Below are 19,425 nucleotides of genomic sequence, written 5' to 3' on the forward strand. Positions count from 1 at the left end.
AGGCTGTACCTTTTGTTTAAGAAGGGCTGCAGGGAAAAGCCTGGGAACTACAGACTGATGAGCCTAATGTCTCTAGTGGGTAAGTTTGTTTGAAGCTTTCCTGAGACAGGATCTATAGACATTGGGGGCAAGGAATGATTAGGGGCAGTCAGCATGGCTTTGTGTGGAAAATCATGTCTCATCAATTTGAGTTTTTTGAAGGGGTAACAAGAAGGTAGATGGGGGCGGTGCAGTCGACATCTACATAGCAAGGCTTTTGCAAGATACTGCATGATAGGTTGTTGCATAAGGTTAAATCTCATGGGATCCAGGGTGAGGTAGTCAATTGGATACAAAATTGGCTTGACGACAGGATGGTTGTAGGGTGTTGTTTTTCAAACTGGAGGCTTGTGACCAGCAGTGTTCCTCAGATCGGTGCTGGGTTCACTGTTATTTGTTATTTATATTAATGTCTTGGATGAGAATTTATGGGGCATGGGTAGTAAGTTTGTAGATGACATCAAGATTGGTGGCATAGTGGACAGTGAAGAAGATTATCCAGGATTGCAACAGGATCTTGATCAATTGGCAGGTGGGCTGATCAATGGCAGATGGGGTTTAATTTATATAAATGTGAGGTGTTGCATTTTGGTAGATTGAAGCAGGGCAGGACCTACTCAGTGAATGGTGGGGCATTGGGGAGAGTTATAGAACAAAGAGATCTAGGAGTACAGGTTCATAGCTCCTTGAAAGTGGAGTCACAGGTGGACAGGGTGGTGAAGAAGGCATTCAGCATGCTTGGTTTCATTGGTCAGAACATTGAATACAGACTTGGGCATCTTGTTGAAGTTGTACAAGACATTGGTAAGGCCACACTTGGAATACTGTGTCCAGTTCTGGTCACCCTATTATAGAAAGGATATTATTAAACTAGAAAGAGTGCAGAAAAGATTTACCAAGATGCGACCAGGACTTGATGGTTTGAGTCATTAAGGGGAGGCTGGATAGGCTGGGACTTTTTTCTCTGGAACGTAGGAGGCTTAGAGGTGATCTTATAGAGGTCTATAAAATAATGAGGTGCATAAGTAAGGTAGGTAGTCAACATCTTTTCCCAAAGGTAGGAGTATCTAAAACTGGAGGGCATAGGTTTAAGGTGAGAGGGGAGAGATACAAAAGCATCCGGACGGGCAGTTTTTTCACTTGGAGGGTGGTGAATGTCTGGAACAAGCTGCCAGAGGCAGGTGCAATTTTGTCTTTTAAAAAGCGTTTAAACAGTTACATGGGTAAGATGCAGATAGGAGATGTGAGTCAAATGCAAGCAATTGAGGCTAGCTTAGTGGTAAAAGCTGATATATTTGGTAGCACGAGCTTTCGGAGCACTGCTCCTTCATCACCTGATGAAAGAGCAGCGCTCCGAAAGCTGGTGCTACCAAATAAACCTGTTGGACTTTAACCTGGTATTCTGAGAGTCTAATGTCGGCAATGCCACATCATGGTTAAAAACGGGGCGGCATGGACAAGTTGGGCCAAAGGACTTGTTTCTAGTCTGTAAGCCTCTGTGACTCTATAATTAACCACATGGGGTTTGATCCTGGGATCTCCGTTCTGGCTCAGAACACCAAGCAGTGCATTTATCTGCTAAGACATTGGAATGTCAGGGAATATAAGCAGTAATAAACTACACCTTTGACCTTTGCAGCTGTATAATCATTTTGACAGCATTTCATTTTCACAGTAATTGTGTGCACATGTTTTTGAAGATGTATCTTAATGATGAACAATTATTTTTGAGATTTTTAAAAGCTTAACGACAGTCTCAGTAGGCCAACGCAAAGTATTGTCTTTAAAATGTTTTCATTTCAGAATCAGTTTAAATAACTAGTCCTTCCAACACCGATCTCTCATTGACATTTACCTTATTTCATCATTTGCCACTTCTATTGACGGGATATTTTAAAATGCTCTGTTAATTTAAAAAAAATCTAGACTAGACTTTTTTAAATATTTTGGAGTCTGAGATGCAACACTAAATAAACTGCAAGAGTGGGTGAGAAGAAGTTGCATTAGGTGATGATAGCATACCTCCACATGCAATTTTAATATATGCCAAACTGAAAATAATGGCCCTGATGGAACAGTTGAATTTGAGGACTTCTCTTTTTGGAAAATCATTTAACAAGTCATTACTGTTTGAAGTGATTGAAGAATAGTGTCATTTTTAGCACAATGGCATTATGAGCAAGTGGTGCATTGATCTGTTTCAACATGCTGTACATTTTCTTTTCCTCAACCCCTCCATGTTTTACCCTTTAGATCCTTCCCTTCTGGACAAAGCATTCTAAAGGGTTATTTCTTCATGTATAAGCTTAAAAAGTAAATTTTGCCACATTTATCAACTCTGAAAGACAGTGCAGTTAATTTCAGATCTGTCTACATGCTTGCGTTTTCCATTTATGGATTATTGGATATCCTAGCTAAAGGAAACCAAGGATATTTTTATTGTCCTCAAACTGTCCCGTTTGAGATTTATTTACTTAGCACAGACCGGTGAATGAACTAATTGACATCTTTGTTATCTTGGTTAGTACTATGATATCTTCTTTATCTTGGTTAGTATGATGGTATCTCCTGGTTGTTGAAATTAGTGAAAAGAAAGATTTCCAGTGTACTTCTGCCAGGTATTCAACTCCTCATCCCGTTTTCCCCACCAGAGAACTGGATCTTGCAAAATGTATCCAATAGTCTATGGCACAACAGTTTATTGTAATCAAACATTCGGTGCTCTCTTAAACTTCCAATATTTATTCTAACTTCTTTTGACCCTGAAATTGTACCGATTTGTTCGCCAATCTATCACTATTTAGTTTCTCAGAACATTTCATAATTTTGAAAGCCTGTTTAAGGTATCCTTTAAACTGATCAATACCCTGATTTTTTTTTCTAATTTAAGTATATTTCTTCACTACTATTAACTCAAATTCTTCAAACGTTTGTAATTCCCATTCCATGACTGCATTCTCCAGAAGGGAATGCCTTGTGCTGCATGGGCTAACTAATATCTCCATTTTGTTTTTGTATTCCATGTTTCAAACGCGGAATTCCAATTTTCCTAAAGTCTTATTATTTAGCATATATTTGACTTCTACTTCACAAAATGTACTATAAATTTCTCTTCCTTGTCTTGACTAGTATTTATTGCTAAACTCTCATCACTAAAATTGATCATTTGGCTATTGTCAGTGTGCAAATTCCTAGCCATAGCTTAGACATTACAATGGTGACTACACTTCAGAAGTTCTTCATTTGCTGTAAAGCACTTTGGGGCATCTTGGGGCTGTGAAAGACACTATGTAAATACAAGTTCTTTCCATTGAACTGGATCTGTCATGTGTCAATTCACTAAACTGTATTTGCATTCTTCATCACACAAGTTATCCTAAACACACACTTTTGCCAAAATATAATGTTAGGAACCTTTCCGTTCTGCCTATTTCCAAATCCTTTACATAATTGGAAATTAAAGGTATCTAAATGGTTTTTAAGTGCATTCTACATGCTAATCCAACAAAATTATGTACCCTTATCCGATGTTTTCTGCCACATAACACCTCTGTCCATCCTTTAACTTCTGCGACCTGCAATGTTTACACATGAACTGTCCTGTGTATTTGCAAACAAGTAGAATAGAAAGTTTTCCAAACACTTTCATGAAAAATATTTGTGCTCATCAAAAAATAAAAACAATTAAGTATAATGTGGAAACACGCATCCACATTTCCTGATTGAGCACAACCAACAAAACCAAATGTACTTGATATTAAGATGATGCTTTTATGTGTATGTGATAATTCTAAATAACTTAAAACATTCTTGAACGTTTCTTTTTACATGTTGAGATATAAAATGTAATACATCCATAAGAAGTGGTTACAGCATTTCTAACAGATGTTCAACATTTCTTTAAGGGCTCTTGAGGTGCATGGTAGCCTAGAAGCTCTTGCACGGGTAAAAAAACAGCGTCAAAATGAAGAAATTGCATACAAAGAAGGTAAGTCTGAGAAATATTTCTACAATGTTTAAAATGTGATTAAGATGTTTGATCTGGTTCATCTATTCCATTTGGTAAGAGCTGAAGAAATGTGAAATATGTACTAGATAGGTGCACTGCCTGTAAATATGTACTAAGATATATGACAGATGCCACTGCTTTGAAGACTGAAGTTAGCAGGTTGATGAATCAGGAAGAATTTATTCACTTTTTCCATAAGATATTTTGAGTCGTCAAGGTAACTCTGCCGATTAGAATATTTTGTATGCAATTTGATTGAAATCCAGCACTTCTAAAACATTGGTTGAAAAAATATGATATTTAAAATCTAATGCAATAGCTTGTAAACCTGTAGTGAGCACCAATGTTGTTGAACTAATTAAATCAGTAGAAGGTTATATAGCCTCTCAAAATGATAATTCTATTGCTACTTTGATCAGAAATAAAGATTAAACTCCCCTAGTTGGTAATATGAAGCTTAAGGAAAGTAATGCATGGTTAGGGAGGAATTTGGATAATTTGAGGGGCCTGTGGGAATGGACAATGTAGTTGAGGTATAGGTATGGGGAAGCATAATTAACAGGAATAAGTACTTAGTATTTTGGGGAGGTGAATAATGAAGATCGATGTGGGTAATTAATTTGATAGGGAATTATCAATTGTGCATGAAGTAGTTTAAAAATGTAAGAATAATTGAGAGGGATGTGCAGTGAGTACTGCAGGAATGGGAAACTGAGGGACGGTGGTTTAAAATAAATATAATTGGTGAAGAGAGAGGAGAAACTAAAATGGACGTGGAGAGCCAGTAAGAAGCATAGAGGGAGGGCTGTGTTGAAAGTGAGCAGGAAAAGAGAAATTGGAGCAGTAAGTCAAATAGGAAAAAAGGGAGAAAAAACTATATGGAAATGAAAAGCAATTTGCATTGAGGGAAACAAATAGTAGACCTAAAGCAAGAAAACTGAAATTGAGGCACACAGTAAAATTGCAAAGTAAACTTCATTGTTAGGAGAACACGATTGAGTAAAGTTAATTAATAAAATGTAATTAACATTATATTTTACCAAGAACAAGAAATTCCCCACAATAATTACATGAGGTTGTAATGATCTGATAAGAATCTATTAATTAATTAAATAAAGCGACAAATCAATGGGACAGCAGGAAAGCCCAGAGGTCTCACTGGGTCAGCAAAAGACCCTGGGGTTAAATATACATAACTGGAATTTGAGTCAGCTGGGCTGTTAAGAATTTTGGCAACAGGTGAAAATGACTGGAGTAATGTAGAGTCAGAAATGGAAAAAAATGAAATTTTTATTTTGCAACTTGCAGGAGTGGGCTAATAGCAATATTTGCTTTTCTTATCTATGCCTCCTAACTCGCCAGAAATTAAGAAAGGAATGACATTTTTGCCTTTCAACTCTGTAGCCAGCAGAGGGAGTGCAAATATGAGATGAACAGGTAGACGATTTGAGGATAATTTGCAGCATCAGCTTGTGATCATTTTATTACAGAATGTTTACAGTATGAGGCCATTTGGTCCATTACGTCCGCACTGGCTTTCAATGAGTGACTTGTATTTCCGTTTCCTACCTTCTCCCCCAACCCACTATTTCTTTCAAATAATGTCTCAAATTACTTGGAGAGAATGCAACAGAAAAGCATAAATTTTTTTAAAAATTGAAAGATTAGGTGAACATTAAATAGATGATTAATGTGGATTTTTTTGGCTCGGGTTTCTGAATTTCTTACAAAAATGTTTTTCTCTGTCAAAAATCACTAACTATGTAAATACAACTTATTGTTAAATTTCTGTTCTGGTTTAGATTTTACTGGGGAGCTAATAGTATTGTCACCTGGACTAGTAATCCAGAGATTCAAGGTAGTGCTCTGGGGTCCTGAGTTTGAATCCCCCCACAACAGATGCCAAAATTTGAATCCATTCTTTTTTTAAAAATCTGGAATTAAATGTCTAATGATTGCGAAAGCATTTTTGATTGTAAAAAAAAAGAAAAGCCATTTGGTTCACTGATGCCCTTTAGGGAAGAAAGTCTGTCACCCTTACCTGGTCTGGCCTACATGCGACTGACTCCCAGATCTACAGCGATGCATCCTTTTGTCCTTGTTAGAAGCACCTAATTATCTTTCTTATACCTCAGTTGTATAAGAAAATGAATATATTGCCTATTTTAAGTGGGTAAGAAAATTATTTCTCAGAATCCATCAAAAACACTTGCATCACTGTCTCTTAAAATACTTTTTGTACTTTTTCAGAATCCCTGTCAGTGCAATGTCATGGACCTGGTTAATTCGATTAATTGAACTTGTGTTCTAGTACAAAGTGGATATGACTTGATATCTTTTCTCCATTGTAGATCTTTTCAAGAGCCAGAAGTTAATGCGGGAATACAGGGAGTTTCTGGGTAACACTATGGTAAGACCATTTCTGAAATATATCTATTCTGTATGTGTATATATAGCTATATAACTATTGTAGCCACAAGACTAGGTCAGAGGCTAGGAATTTTGCAGCAAGCAACTCTGATCCTGATGGCCAAAGCCTACGTTCCCCATCCTCTACAAGGCACAAGTCAGAGTGGTGATGGAATGCTCTCCATATGTCTAGATGAGTGCAGCTCCGACAATACGCCAGAAGCTGATTACCATCCAGGAAAAGCAACCCATTTTATTGGCACCCCATCCACCACCTTAAACATTCCACCACCAATACAATGGCAGTAGTGTGTACCATCCACATGATACGTTGCAGCAGATACATGGTAATAACATGGCAAGAGTCCCTGCAAGCCACAAACTGTCCTGAGCAATTCAAGCTCTGCAAAGTCCTGTACCATCTTGATGCTGTACTCCTCCATGCTCTTTGACATTGACCACAGACTTTCTAGCAGGTCTAATAATGCACTAAGCATTTCATTCTGCATACCCATCAAGCTTGTGAGCCATCCATTGAAGTAAACTCCTCTGAAGTAAAGTGTGAAAACTCACTCTCTGAACTGGCAGCTCTACGATCATTATCCCCAGTGCCAAGTGCAGGCTATTTATGCCTTGTGTCCTGGAACAGGTATATCCCACTTTACACGTCCCTTAAATGATAGCAATGTCTGTATAAGGCCACAAGACATTGGAGCAGAAGTAGGCCATTCAACCCATGAAATCTGCTTCACTATTCAATGAGAACATGACTGATCTGATATGATCTTGACCACTTCCACCATATCCCCATAGCTCTTCCCTTACCGATTAAAAATGTCTATTTCAGCCTTGAACATACTTAATCACCCACATGTACAGCCCTCTGTGGAAAAGCATTCCACAGATTCAGTACCCTCTGAGAAGAAAATTATTTTTCAATTGTGTTAAATGGACGACTCCTTACTCTGAGATTATGCTCTCTGATCCTAGACTCTCTTACAAAGGAAACATCCTGTCATCATTTACCCTGTCAACCCCATGAGAATACAATGGGCAGGATTTTACAGCCTCATTCATCCCGCAACCATAAGATCCCGCCTGAATTCAGTGGACCTTTCCATGGTCTGCCCCTCGCCCGCTCCAATTCCTGTGGCCAGGGGGACAGTAAAATTCTGGCCTACGTGTCCCAATAAGGTCCCCTCTTTCTTCTAAACTTTAATGAGTATAGGTCCAACATACTCCGCCTCTTTGCCAAAGAAAATCCTTCCATGTCTGGGATCAACCTTCTCTGGATTGCCTCCAATGCAGGTAAGGGGACTAAAACTATTCATAGTATTCCAGGTGTGATCTAAGTAGTGCCTGTATAGTTTTAGCAAGACTTCCCTATTTCATGCTCCATTCCCTTGAAATAAAGGCCTACATTCCACTTGCCTTCCCTGTGACTTGCTGAACTTGCTTGCTGGTTTTTTTGTAACTTGTGCACGTGGACCTCCAAATTCCTTTGTGTTGCAGTTCTTTGCAGTCTTTCCTGATTTAAATAATATTCAGCTCCTTTATTTTGCCCATCAAAGTGCATAACTTTACATTTTCCTACATCATTCCATCTGCCAAGCTTTTGTCCACTCATTTATATCCCTCTGTAGACTCTTGTCATTCTCACCACTTGCTTCCCATCGTTTTTTTGTCTTCTGCAAATTTGGCAATAATACATTCGCCTCCCTTGTCCAAATCATTAATATATGTGGTAAATAATTCTGTCCCCAGCATTGATCCTTGTATCATCCTGAACATTCCCCTCTTATCCCAACTGTATTATCCTCTACACCATGGGCTCTTATCTTATTAAAAAGTAGCATTTTGTGTGGTACCTGCTTTTTCATCTGCCAGTTCTCCTTTATCCTGCTCATTACCACAAATAATTCTAATAAATTTGGCAGGCATGATTTCCCTTTCATGAAGTCATGCTGACTCTGCTTGACTATAACATGTATTTTTAAATGCTTTGATATTACCTCCTTTTACGATGGAATCTAACATTCTCTCAATGACAGAGGTCAAGCTAACTGGCCTATAGTTACCTTTTTTGGTCTCCCTTCCTTTTTGGTAGTTTTCCAATCCTCTGGTACTTTCCAGAATTTACGGATGATGATGATTATTATTGCATCAACTATTTATGTAGCTATTTCCTTCAGTATCCTAGGATGCACCCTGTAAGGGCCAGGAGTCTTACCAGCCTTTAATTTTCCCTGTACTTTTTCTCTCGTGGTAGTTGTATTTATTTTCTCCCCCACTTTTGCCCCCAGAGTATTTAGTATTTTTGGAATGTTATTAGTATCTTCCATCATGAAGCCTGACGCAAAGTATTTATTTAACTCCTCTGCCATTTCCTGACTCCCCATTATTAATTCCCCAGTCTCATTCTCTATGTTCACTTTGGTGGCTCTATTCCATGGTATATATTTAAAGAAACTCTTCCTGTCTATTTTTGTATTACTTGCTAGTTTACCTTCGTAGTTTATCTATTATTTTTTTCGGTCATCTTCTATTGGTTTTTAAAACTTCCCAATCTTCTAGCTTACCATAATCTGCCACATTGTATGTTTTTCCTTTCAGTTTAATACGCTTCTTAACTTCCTTGGTTAACCATGATTGATTTACCCTCTTCCTAGAATTCTTCCTCTTCCTAGAATCCTTCCTTCTCACTCGAATAAATCTTTGTTGTGTGTTACGAACTATTTCACAAATGTCTGCCATTGCTTGTCAATCATCTATTCTGCTAAACTCCTTTCCCAGTCTGTTCCAGACAACTCTGCTTTCACTCCTTTGTAATTACCCTTCATTAATTTTAACAGTTGTTTCTGACCCATTTTTCTCAGCTGGTGGCTGTTGTAAGGGTTTATTTTGTGTCTCATGAAGTCTTGAGGTTTGTATGGTAGAATATTATGTTTATTAACGCACAACTATGAGCTAACTCTGTGCTTACTCTACATAGATCTCTGTCCAGTCTGCACCTGACTCTAGTTTCATGTCATTTGTCTCTTTACATCACACTCTGAAACTGTTTCCCAGTTCCATTTTAACCCTTGCTATGCCAGATACACTTGTACTATAGTGGCTGCAATTGTGATAGCGAATGATAAGTGTTTATCCATCATCATCATGGCCTTTGCTCTTTCACCACTGCCAATCAGATTGTAGGTTCTTGGTTATCCGAAAGGAGGGCACTAGGGTAGCGTTGCAGTGAGGTGGGGTGGGGAGGAAACGGGATGCATGCTTACATCTGCAGCTTGTAAATTGGAAGAGTAGATTGTACAATATGTGCGATGTAAGGAGATGGTTTCAGTCTCCTTTTTTGCTATGGCTTCAGCTCCAATCATTGCAAACGTTGTCTCCTCCCATTAGTTTAAAGATATGCAGCCATGCCTGTTCTTGCTAGTTGGGTGTTGTGGCCTCTGGTTATGTTTTATCTTGCTCTGCAAAGGAGGGAGTGAGTCTGGTGCAATGTGTTTGGGTGGCTTTCATTGTTGAATATCAGGCAATATGCACATTGTATAAATATTCAGCAAGTATGTGAATGTGCACATGGATGTCATTTGCAATTAATTTAGCTCCTGTAAAATACTGTACTGACAACTTTATTTTCAGTCATTTTTGTTTTGCTTATGTTTAAAATATTCCAAGCTAATTCTTGTAATTAGGAAGGGTACGCTGCATAATTTAACAAGACCACCCTGATAATCTGAATATTAGTTATCCAAAATGTTGCGATTGTCCATTGTAATTGAATTTAACTAGTAAGGAACCAAGAGCTGCAGAAATGTTTGATCATATGTCAATCGCTGCAGTTATCAAAGCTCTTGATACTTTTCTCATGATTTGACTCTTAATAGATATGCAATAATCAATCAGTAAAAGCAACTGCAGCTTGTAGTATTTATACCATTGTCGTATTGGTATAAATGTAGAAACAAATTATTTGGTTATGCAAAAATCAGAGTTGATAGTAACTTTTTCTCAAACTGTTGGCATATCTATTGGTCGGTGCTGCTCTTGTTAAATGATTGATGCCATGCAGCACTGAACTCTCCTTTGCCTTTTTTTATCTTGGGCATTCTTAAGCACCTCCTTTTATACGCTTTGAAGGAAGTAAGGTGTAGGAGTATGTAAAATGCATAATGCTTGTTTGTAATTGCTGGCTTGTTGAATTTTATTAGTCAAAAAATAAAAAGTGGCATGATAAATTTCACCTAATAAAGGATTGCCATGGGTAGGGGTAAATTATTCACAAGTTAAAGAACTGCATTAGTGTATGCTTTATTTTATAATAATACAAGTTGCATTTTAATTTTTCCTTTTAGCCTCGCTCAACTAAGTCAACACCATTCTTACAGGGACCTGGAAAAGTTGTGATGGTTGCAATCTGCATGTAAGGCCTTGTTTTGTCTTTAAAGTTTATTTTATTTTAAAACTTTGATTGGATAAAAATCTGTATAAAGAACAAGATAATGGTAAATATGCATTCTCTCTGCCTCTTCTCCCTTCCATGCATGATGCTGTCCACCACTCTACTCTCCCAAAGGCAGAGTTAGCAAATACCTGTAGGCTAGCGGAGAAAATTCTCCATTTAGTGATCTGGCCATAACATATGATGCTTGTCCCTTGAGATAATAGGAAATTTGATTCTGGGCCAAATTGGACATTGATGTTCCATTTCTAGTTTGTTTGGCACATTGAAATTCAAAATTAATTTTCTTGCTTTGGCTAAAGTGAAAACAAACCTTAAAAAATTGCTTTTCAATTGTTCCTTCAAAGTACAGAAGTCCCATATTTCTATCTGTCAATGTTATTTTTGTTAACCCCACTCTCTAGCAATGGGCTGAATTTTATCTTCAAACTGCTTGCCTGGATTTATACAGGGTCTGCATCAATGTTTTCAGAAGCTATACATTCACTGGCTGACACCTGTAATCAGGTAAGGAAATGATCTATTGATTCAATATCCAGGCAAATGAATGCACTTTAAGCATAAATTGAACATGTTTCAACTATGATTTACTGTTGCTTTATCATACTTGAAAGTTCGCCACAGGAATAATTTATCAATTATTTGTTATAAATTTGAAAACATTTCTAATATTGTAGCCATATTTGATTTCACACTAACAGGTTGTATTTTGCTCCAAAAAATTGCAGACGGTTGATGATGCATGCTGTTAATATGCAAGTTGGCTCCAAATTTATTGGATTAAGACATAGTGAGTTGCAAATCTGCAGACCTTTTTGGTTAATTTACAGCACTGCTTCACATAAATGGCATCGCATCCTGAGCCTGCCTTACTTTTGAGAACTTGCTGTATTTGCATGTTAATTACCCACTAAATTCACCTCTCTCGACCAGAAAGGGTACAAGTTTGCAATCTAATTCGTGCATTTAATACATTGTTTGGGGGTTTAATGAATGTAAAATTAAAAAGAAAATTAATGGATTCATAGACATTTAGAGAAGGAGTCCATTTGGCTCATCCTGTCCATGCCAGTCACCAAAGATTTGACTACACTAATCCCATTTTCCAGTGCTTGGTTCATAACCCTGGAGGTTATGGCAGTGCAAGTGAATATCTAAATACTTCCATTCTTTTTGTTGTCTCTTTCTTTGTTAATCCAATCTTTCTTTCCCTCTTTCTGTACCTCATTTGACCACAGTCCAGCCTGCGCCTCGGTCATTTTTTACCTCCTCCTCATTGATTTCATGAACCAGGTGCACCATTGATGTCACAACATCATTATCAGATTGCACCTCCAAGTTTGAAGCAAAACTTTATTGAGTTGATGGATGTAGGAACATGTCTTCAGTAATGCCATTAGTTTGGCAATGTATATCATAGAATCATAGAATTCTACAGTGCAGAAGGAGGCCCTTCGGCCCATCGAGTCTGCACTGACCACAATCCCACCCAGGCCCTATCCCCATAACCCCATACATTTACCCTAGCTAGTCCCCCAGACATTAAGGGGCAATTTAGCCTGGCCAATCCACCTAACCCACACATCTTTGGACTCTGGGAGGAAACCGGAGCACCCAGAGGAAACCCACGCAGACACGGAGAATGTGCGAACTCCACATAGACCGTGACCCAAGTAGGAATCGAACCCGGGTCCCTGGTGATGTGAGGCAGCAGTGCTAACCACTGTGCCGCCCATATATATGTGGTTATTCTAATCGCGAGGTGTTGTATTTCCTCTTAAGTTTGGAACCACAAGGCAATTCCATTCATCTTCAATAGATATAAGCTCTAGTATTTTCAGAGGTGTGATAGGAAAGATGATTAATTATTAGAATTTTTGCAATCACAGAATTGTTGCAACATTGAAGGAAACCACTCGGCCCCTCATGTCTGTGCTGGCTCGATAATTTACCTAGTGCCACTACATATTTTCCCCATAGCCTGCATAGTGTTCCTTTTCAGATAACAATCCAATTCCTCCTTGAATTCCTTGACTGAACCTGCCTCCACCACACTGTCAGGTAGTGCAGTCCAGATCCTAACCACTCACTATGTGAATAACTTTTATTATGTCATCATTTACCTTAAACCTGGGTGCTCTTGTTCTAGATCCTTCCACTAACTTTTTTTTACCCTATCTACTCTGTCCAAACTACTCATGATTTTGAATACTTCATGACCACCTCATCCAGGAAAGACAGCCCCAACTTCTTCAATTTGTCTGAGTAGCTGAAGTTTCTCACCCCAGGAGACATTCTATTGGATTGCACTCTGTCTAATATATTCAAACCCTTCCTAAAGTGTGGCACTCAGAACTGTATATAATATACCAGTTGAGAACAAATAATTGTTTTATGCAAGTTTAACACAACTTCCACGTCTTTGTACTTATGCCCCTATTAATAAAGCCTAAGATACTATATATTGCTCGGTCATCCTGTTCTGCTACATTCAATGATTTAACCACATATGCACCTAGGTTCCTCTGCCTCTGCAGTCCCTTTAAAATTGTGCCCTTTTCTGTTTCTTCTTCCTATCAAGCTCCTTCATTGCATGGCAAGACCCTTAAGTAGAATATTTCTATTTTTACCTTTTTGGTTAATATACGCTTTGTAATCCTTGACCTTTGAGGTTCTTAACAAAGTAATCATTTGCTTCCTTTGACAAAGCTTAAACTCATGTCTTCCTAATGTTTTTGACAGTCTTTTGATCCTTGGAGACCAGTTTGCCTTGAAGCATTTTCAAATGGTTATTTTGACTATGGACACCATAATTTCACACAGGCTGAGATTAAGGTTCCATTTCCATCTGGAATCTTAGACTTTCAAAATCTGATCTGTTTTTTGTGGGTCAAGGTATGGCTTAGCTGTGTCCATGATGTCAGTCACTGTTGGGTTAATTTTTGAAGTTTTACGGTGAAATGGATTTGTACTTGTTTTCATGTTTGCAAATTTGACAGAGGATGAAATTGTTTGTTAAACCAGTACATTAGATCCAATTTATCAATTTGGAGAAGAGGAAATCCAGTTTTAGAGCAACCCTTTTAGGCCATGTTAGGTAATAACCATTCTGGATCAAATTCTCTTTTGTTCTTAAATCAAAACATAATAGCAAAAATTATGGTTTGATAAAATTGGTAATTAAATTCTTCAAGTGTTCTCACATCTGTAGTTTTTAACATTTATCCTTTCATAGGATGTGGGTGTCGCTGGCTAGGACAATACTTATTGCCCATCTCTCACTGCCCTTGATAAGGTGGTGGTGAGCTGCCTTCTCAAACTGCTACAATCTGTGGTGTACACCCACAATGCTGTTGGAAGGGAATTGTGAGATTTTGACCCAGCGACAATGAAGTAACGATGAGAGAGTTCCAAGTCAGCATGGTGTGTGACTTGGAGGGGGGCATGAAGGTGGTGATGTTCCCATGTATCTGCTCCCTTGTCCTTCTAAATGATGAGTAAGAAGTCTCACAACATCAGGTTAAAGTCCAACAGGTTTATTTGGAATCCCAAATTTTCGGACCGCTGCTCCTTCATCAGGTGCGCCTGATGAAGGAGCAGTGCTCCGAAAGCTTGTGATTCCAAATAAACCTGTTGAACTTTAACTTAGTGTTGAGACTTCTAACTGTGCCCACCCCAGTCCAACGCTGGCATCTCCACATAAATGATAGAGGTCATGGGTTTGAAAGATGCTGTTGACGGAGCCATGGTGAATAATGTGCATCTTGTGGATGGTACACACTGCTGTCACTGTACTTGATGGTGGATGAGATGCCAGTCAAGTGACTGTCTTGTCCTGGATGGTGTTAAGCTTCTCTAATGTTGTTGGAACTGCATTCATTGAGGCAAATGGACAAATGTTCCATCACACTTGCTGACTTAGATGGTTGAGAGGCTTTGGGGGGAAAGGGTTAGATTCCAGCTTGTTGGAGATGGTCATTGTCTGGCACTTGTGCAGCACAAAGGTTAACTTGCAACTGTTCGACCCAAGACTGAATATTGTCCAGGTCTTGCAGCATATTGACAAGCGCTGTGTCAGTGCTTTTAGGAGTTGTGAATGGTGCTGAACATTGTGCAACCATCTCCACTTCTGACCTCATGATGGGGAAGGTCACTGATGAAGCAGCTGAAAATGGTGGCGCCTAGGACACTATGCTGAGGAGCTCGCTCAGTGATGTCCTGGGCCTGAGATGATTGATCTTTCTGCTAGGTTTGAGTCCACCAACTAGTAAAGAGCTTCCCTGATTCTCATTGACCACAGTTTTGCCAGGTGTCCATGATGCTGCACTCCATCAAATACTGCCCTCACAGGAAGGACAGTCAATCCCACCTCACTTCTTTATCCAAGTTTTGATCAAGGTGATAATGAGATGAGCTGAGTGGCTCTGCTATAACTCAGTGAGCAAGTTATACAAACTTATGCACCTACGATTTAGGAACAGGAGTAGACAATTTGGCCCCACAAGCCTTCCCCACCATTTAATAAGATGATGGCTGATCTAATTGTGGCCTCTGCTACTCTACTGCCTACCTCCAATACGCTTTGATTTCCTTGTTAATCAAGAATCTTACTTGCTTTTGACTTAAAAAAAATATTTAGTGACCCTGCTTCCACCACCCTCTGGGAATAGAATACCACCAATTCATGACTCTTGAGAGAAAAGTGTTTTCTTAATTTCCATCTTAAATGGGACATTCCTTGGTTTTAAATGGTGTCCCCTGGTTTTGGTCTCTTACAGACTTCTTACTGTGCTTACCCCAGTCCAACACCGGCATTTCCACATTTTGGTCTCTCCCACAGGGGGGGAAATATTTTGGCATCTGCTCTGTCAAACCCTCTCAGGATCTTAGTGGATTACTGCAGATGCTGGAACCTGAATCAAAAACAGAAAATGCTGGAAAATCTCAGCAGGTCTGACAGCATGTGTGGAGAGAGAATAAAGCTAACACCTTGTACCTCTGACGAAGGGTCATCCAGACTTGAAATGTTAACTCTATTCTCTCTCCACGGATGCTGTCTTGAGTTGTTGGGATTTTCCAGCATTTTCTGTTTTTGTCCCTTCAAGATCTTGTATCTTTCAATAAGATCACCCTTCATTCTTCTAAGTTCCAATGGATACAGGCCCAACCTTTCCTCATAAGATATCTCCCCCCGTCTTGGAATCAGTCACGTGAATCTTCTGCAATTTAACAAGTAGTGCTTGATAGTACTTTCAGTTATGCATTCCATCACTGTGCTAATGACCAGTAGACTAATTGAGTGGTAAATGGCCTGGTTGGATTTGTCCTGCTTTTAGTGAACAGGATATTCTTGGCCGAGTCCTAATGGGTTCTGTCGTATAAGCGTGAAATAGAAGTCCCTTCAATGTCTTAACTTTGTCCCTCTGGTTTGATTTATAAAACTACCATTGGCCAAGGCTAAAGAGCTACGGCAGAGCTATGCCTCTTTAATTTTGCATTAATATTATTATCAAGTGTATCGTTATTTGCTCAACAAAGATGAAGCTTAAATAAGGGAAAAGTAAACATTGCCACATTCTCCACTTGAATTTTGGGTGGCAGGGTGGCACAGCACTGCTACCTCAGTGCCAGACACCCAGGTTTGATTACAGCTTTGGGTGACTGTGTGTGGAGTTTGCATGTTCTCCCCGTATCTGTGCGGGTTAGGTGGATTGCCCATGCTAAATTGCCCCTCAGTAGTCAAAGTTGTGTAGGTTAGGTGGATTAGGTATGGTAAATGCGTGGGGTTGTGGGGGGATGGTGGTGGTGGGATGCTCTTTTGTAGAGTTGAAGATTCAGTGGGCTGAATGATGACCTCCTGCACTGTAGGGGTTCTGTGGTCATGAGAGATATTCCCCGTTAATAACTGGACCACTTAATTTAGTCTTGTAAGGCATTTTAACCTTGTCTACTAATGAAACTACATGACCAGTGGAATTGATTGTTTGCACTAGGGGATTTTCGCAGTAACTTCATTGCAGTGTTAATGTGAGCCTACTTGTGATACAAATAAATGTTATTTGAAAGAGGCTTCTTTTAACCTTGTTCACTTTTTCACGAAGGAAATTGCATTTTATTTGGTGCAGCAGATATTTTTGATAAATCAGTTTTACCTTTTGTGTGTGTGTTGGATCTGTGACCAGGTAGATGGTATAGTATTAGTACTGCTCCATAATCAAATGGGATATGAATTAACAGCCCATGTTTTGCAGTTAAAATAGTGAGCATCACATCACTGCTAAGGATTAAATTGAACAGCAGTTTCCAGATGTGCGCATTAAGTGCAAAGTTTCCCTGCTCTTTCAGAAGCTTCACTGTGATAGTGTCTCACAGAGGGACTTGGCATTCACTCGGATAGAAAATGTGAATTTGGAATACTTATGTGCAGAGTAGTGCACTGTTAGAGATGCCTTCCTTCAGGTACAATATTAAATGGAGGCCCCATCTGCTTGCTCGGGTGGATAAAAAAAGATCCCATGGCACTATTTATCCACTGTGCTTTGGCCAATATGTACCCTTCAATCAACAGTTTGGGTTACGTTGGCAAGGGTGGAACAGGTTATGGTCAGAGCTTTGGGTGGGAAACAGCAGTCTCGGTTTCGTCAGATGCTCCAGAGTCTTAACTATACACCATGTATGTTTATGGCCCCGACAGGTCCATCATCCTGCAAACTGCTTGATTTGGCTTGTTATCTTGAGTGGGAAGCAGTATGTGGAACTGGGTAGGTCAAATTCATAACCCAGTGAACAAATGGCTATATGGTTCCTAGTCGGGATGGTGTGTGGCTTGTAGGGGTGCTGGCAGGTGGTGCTGTTCCTTGACCCATAGCTTTGTCCCAGGTAATGGAGGTCATGCGTTTGGACGGTGCCTCTGAAGAGACCTCAGTCTGTTTCTGGTACGTGCTGCTGCCATGGATCAATGTTAGGGATGATTGTTGCATGGCACTTGTGTAGCACACATGTTACTTACCATTTAGCAGCCCAAACCTGAATATTGTCCAGGTGTTTCGGCATATGGGCATGGAGTGCTTCCGTATCTGAGGAGTCGTGAATGGTACTTTTCATCAGCAAACATCTCCACTTCCGACCTTATGATGGGGGGGAAAGTCATTGATGAAACAGCTTGAAGATGTTTGGGCCCAGGATACTATCCTGAGCAACTGCTGCAGCAGTGTCCTTTGGCTGGGATATAATTGGCCTGCAACAACAACTACCATCTTCCTTTGTGCTCGGTATGACTTCAACCAGTGGAGTTTTTCCACGGATTTCCATTGATGTAATTTTGCTAGGGCCGCTTGATGCCATTCTTTAATGTTGAGGGCAGTCACTCTCCCCTTGTCTTTTGAGTTCAGTTCTTTTGTCCATGTTTAGACCAAGACTAAAATGAGGTCAGAAGCTGAGTAGCTTCAGCTGCTGAAAGGCCTAAGCAACTTGGGTACACTGTAAAACTGACCAAATGAGTTAATTCAGGGACTAGCAACTTCATTAATTTAAAATACCAGCGCAACTCCTGGAAGTAGCTTGGCTCCCTGTCCTGATCTGGTTAAACCTGGATCAGGTTGGAGTTGGATTCCAACCACACTCAGAAATATTTCCCAATTTAACTCCCAGCCCACATGCTCACCCATGTTTACATTCTGCCACTTCCCCCTGTGCTTTAGTAAGGACTTTTCAATCTGGTTAAGGAGATGCACAGTGTGTTCACAGGGTGGTATGCTATTATGGATTTTTAATAATAAAAACCTACAGACGATCTGTGGATAAGTCTAAGTATAATGAATGGCAAACATTGTTTGTTCACCACTGACCACAAATTCTTGACTAATATCTTTAGATGCTTTTGTTTAAAAGTGGGTAAAACTGATGTACTGAAAGGTTTGCAATTTGATATTATGTTCTTTTAATTATTTCTGACACTACTCCTGAACCTAAAATTGATATGGCTGTTTTTTTTTACAGATTCTATTAGCAGTGGGTGTCAGTCAATCTTCCAGGACCCCAGATCCTGGCCATCCGTAAGTAAAACCTAATTTTATTTTGTTAATGATCAACAGATGCTTTTAATAGTGAAAATGGACGAATACCCATGTTGATCACTATCGATCTCTATAGCAGAGATTGTTATAGATATAGAAGTAAAAGTTTTAACGTAGAAGTTGCCACTATTTAAAATGTTTGTGATGACCATGCATTACTTAAATTTTAGATTTTTCATCCACCAAACATTTGCAGTTCAGATAGTTGCCTTTGCATTTATTTTTCTGATTGTTGTTTTTAAATTAAAGGTATGGATTTACAAATATGCGCTACATTGCTTCCCTCATTAGTGGAGTAGGAATTTTTATGATGGGTGCAGGACTCTCCTGGTACCATGGAATTATTGGACTTATACATCCTCAGCAAATAGAATCCCTAACATGGGTAAGTTCAGTATTCAAATATTTCAAATAAATTGAGCGATTAA

The 19,425-nt window shown here is 39.2% G+C and overlaps 1 protein-coding gene across 2 annotated transcripts in view; it reads left to right on the forward strand.

Moving 5' to 3' along the window:
• slc30a9 (solute carrier family 30 member 9) overlaps window positions 1-19,425 on the forward strand; it is a 100,589-nt gene that overhangs the window by 37,551 nt on the left and 43,613 nt on the right. For both annotated transcript variants that reach the window (XM_078216833.1, XM_078216842.1), the window contains exons 7-12: window positions 3,945-4,027; window positions 6,400-6,458; window positions 10,816-10,883; window positions 11,327-11,429; window positions 18,921-18,976; window positions 19,247-19,382. In XM_078216833.1, coding sequence (XP_078072959.1) covers window positions 3,945-4,027; window positions 6,400-6,458; window positions 10,816-10,883; window positions 11,327-11,429; window positions 18,921-18,976; window positions 19,247-19,382 — 505 coding nt within the window. The remainder of the gene's footprint in view (window positions 1-3,944; window positions 4,028-6,399; window positions 6,459-10,815; window positions 10,884-11,326; window positions 11,430-18,920; window positions 18,977-19,246; window positions 19,383-19,425) is intronic.

This window comes from Mustelus asterias, chromosome 1 (genome assembly GCF_964213995.1).
Source record: "Mustelus asterias chromosome 1, sMusAst1.hap1.1, whole genome shotgun sequence".
NCBI lineage: Eukaryota > Metazoa > Chordata > Chondrichthyes > Carcharhiniformes > Triakidae > Mustelus > Mustelus asterias.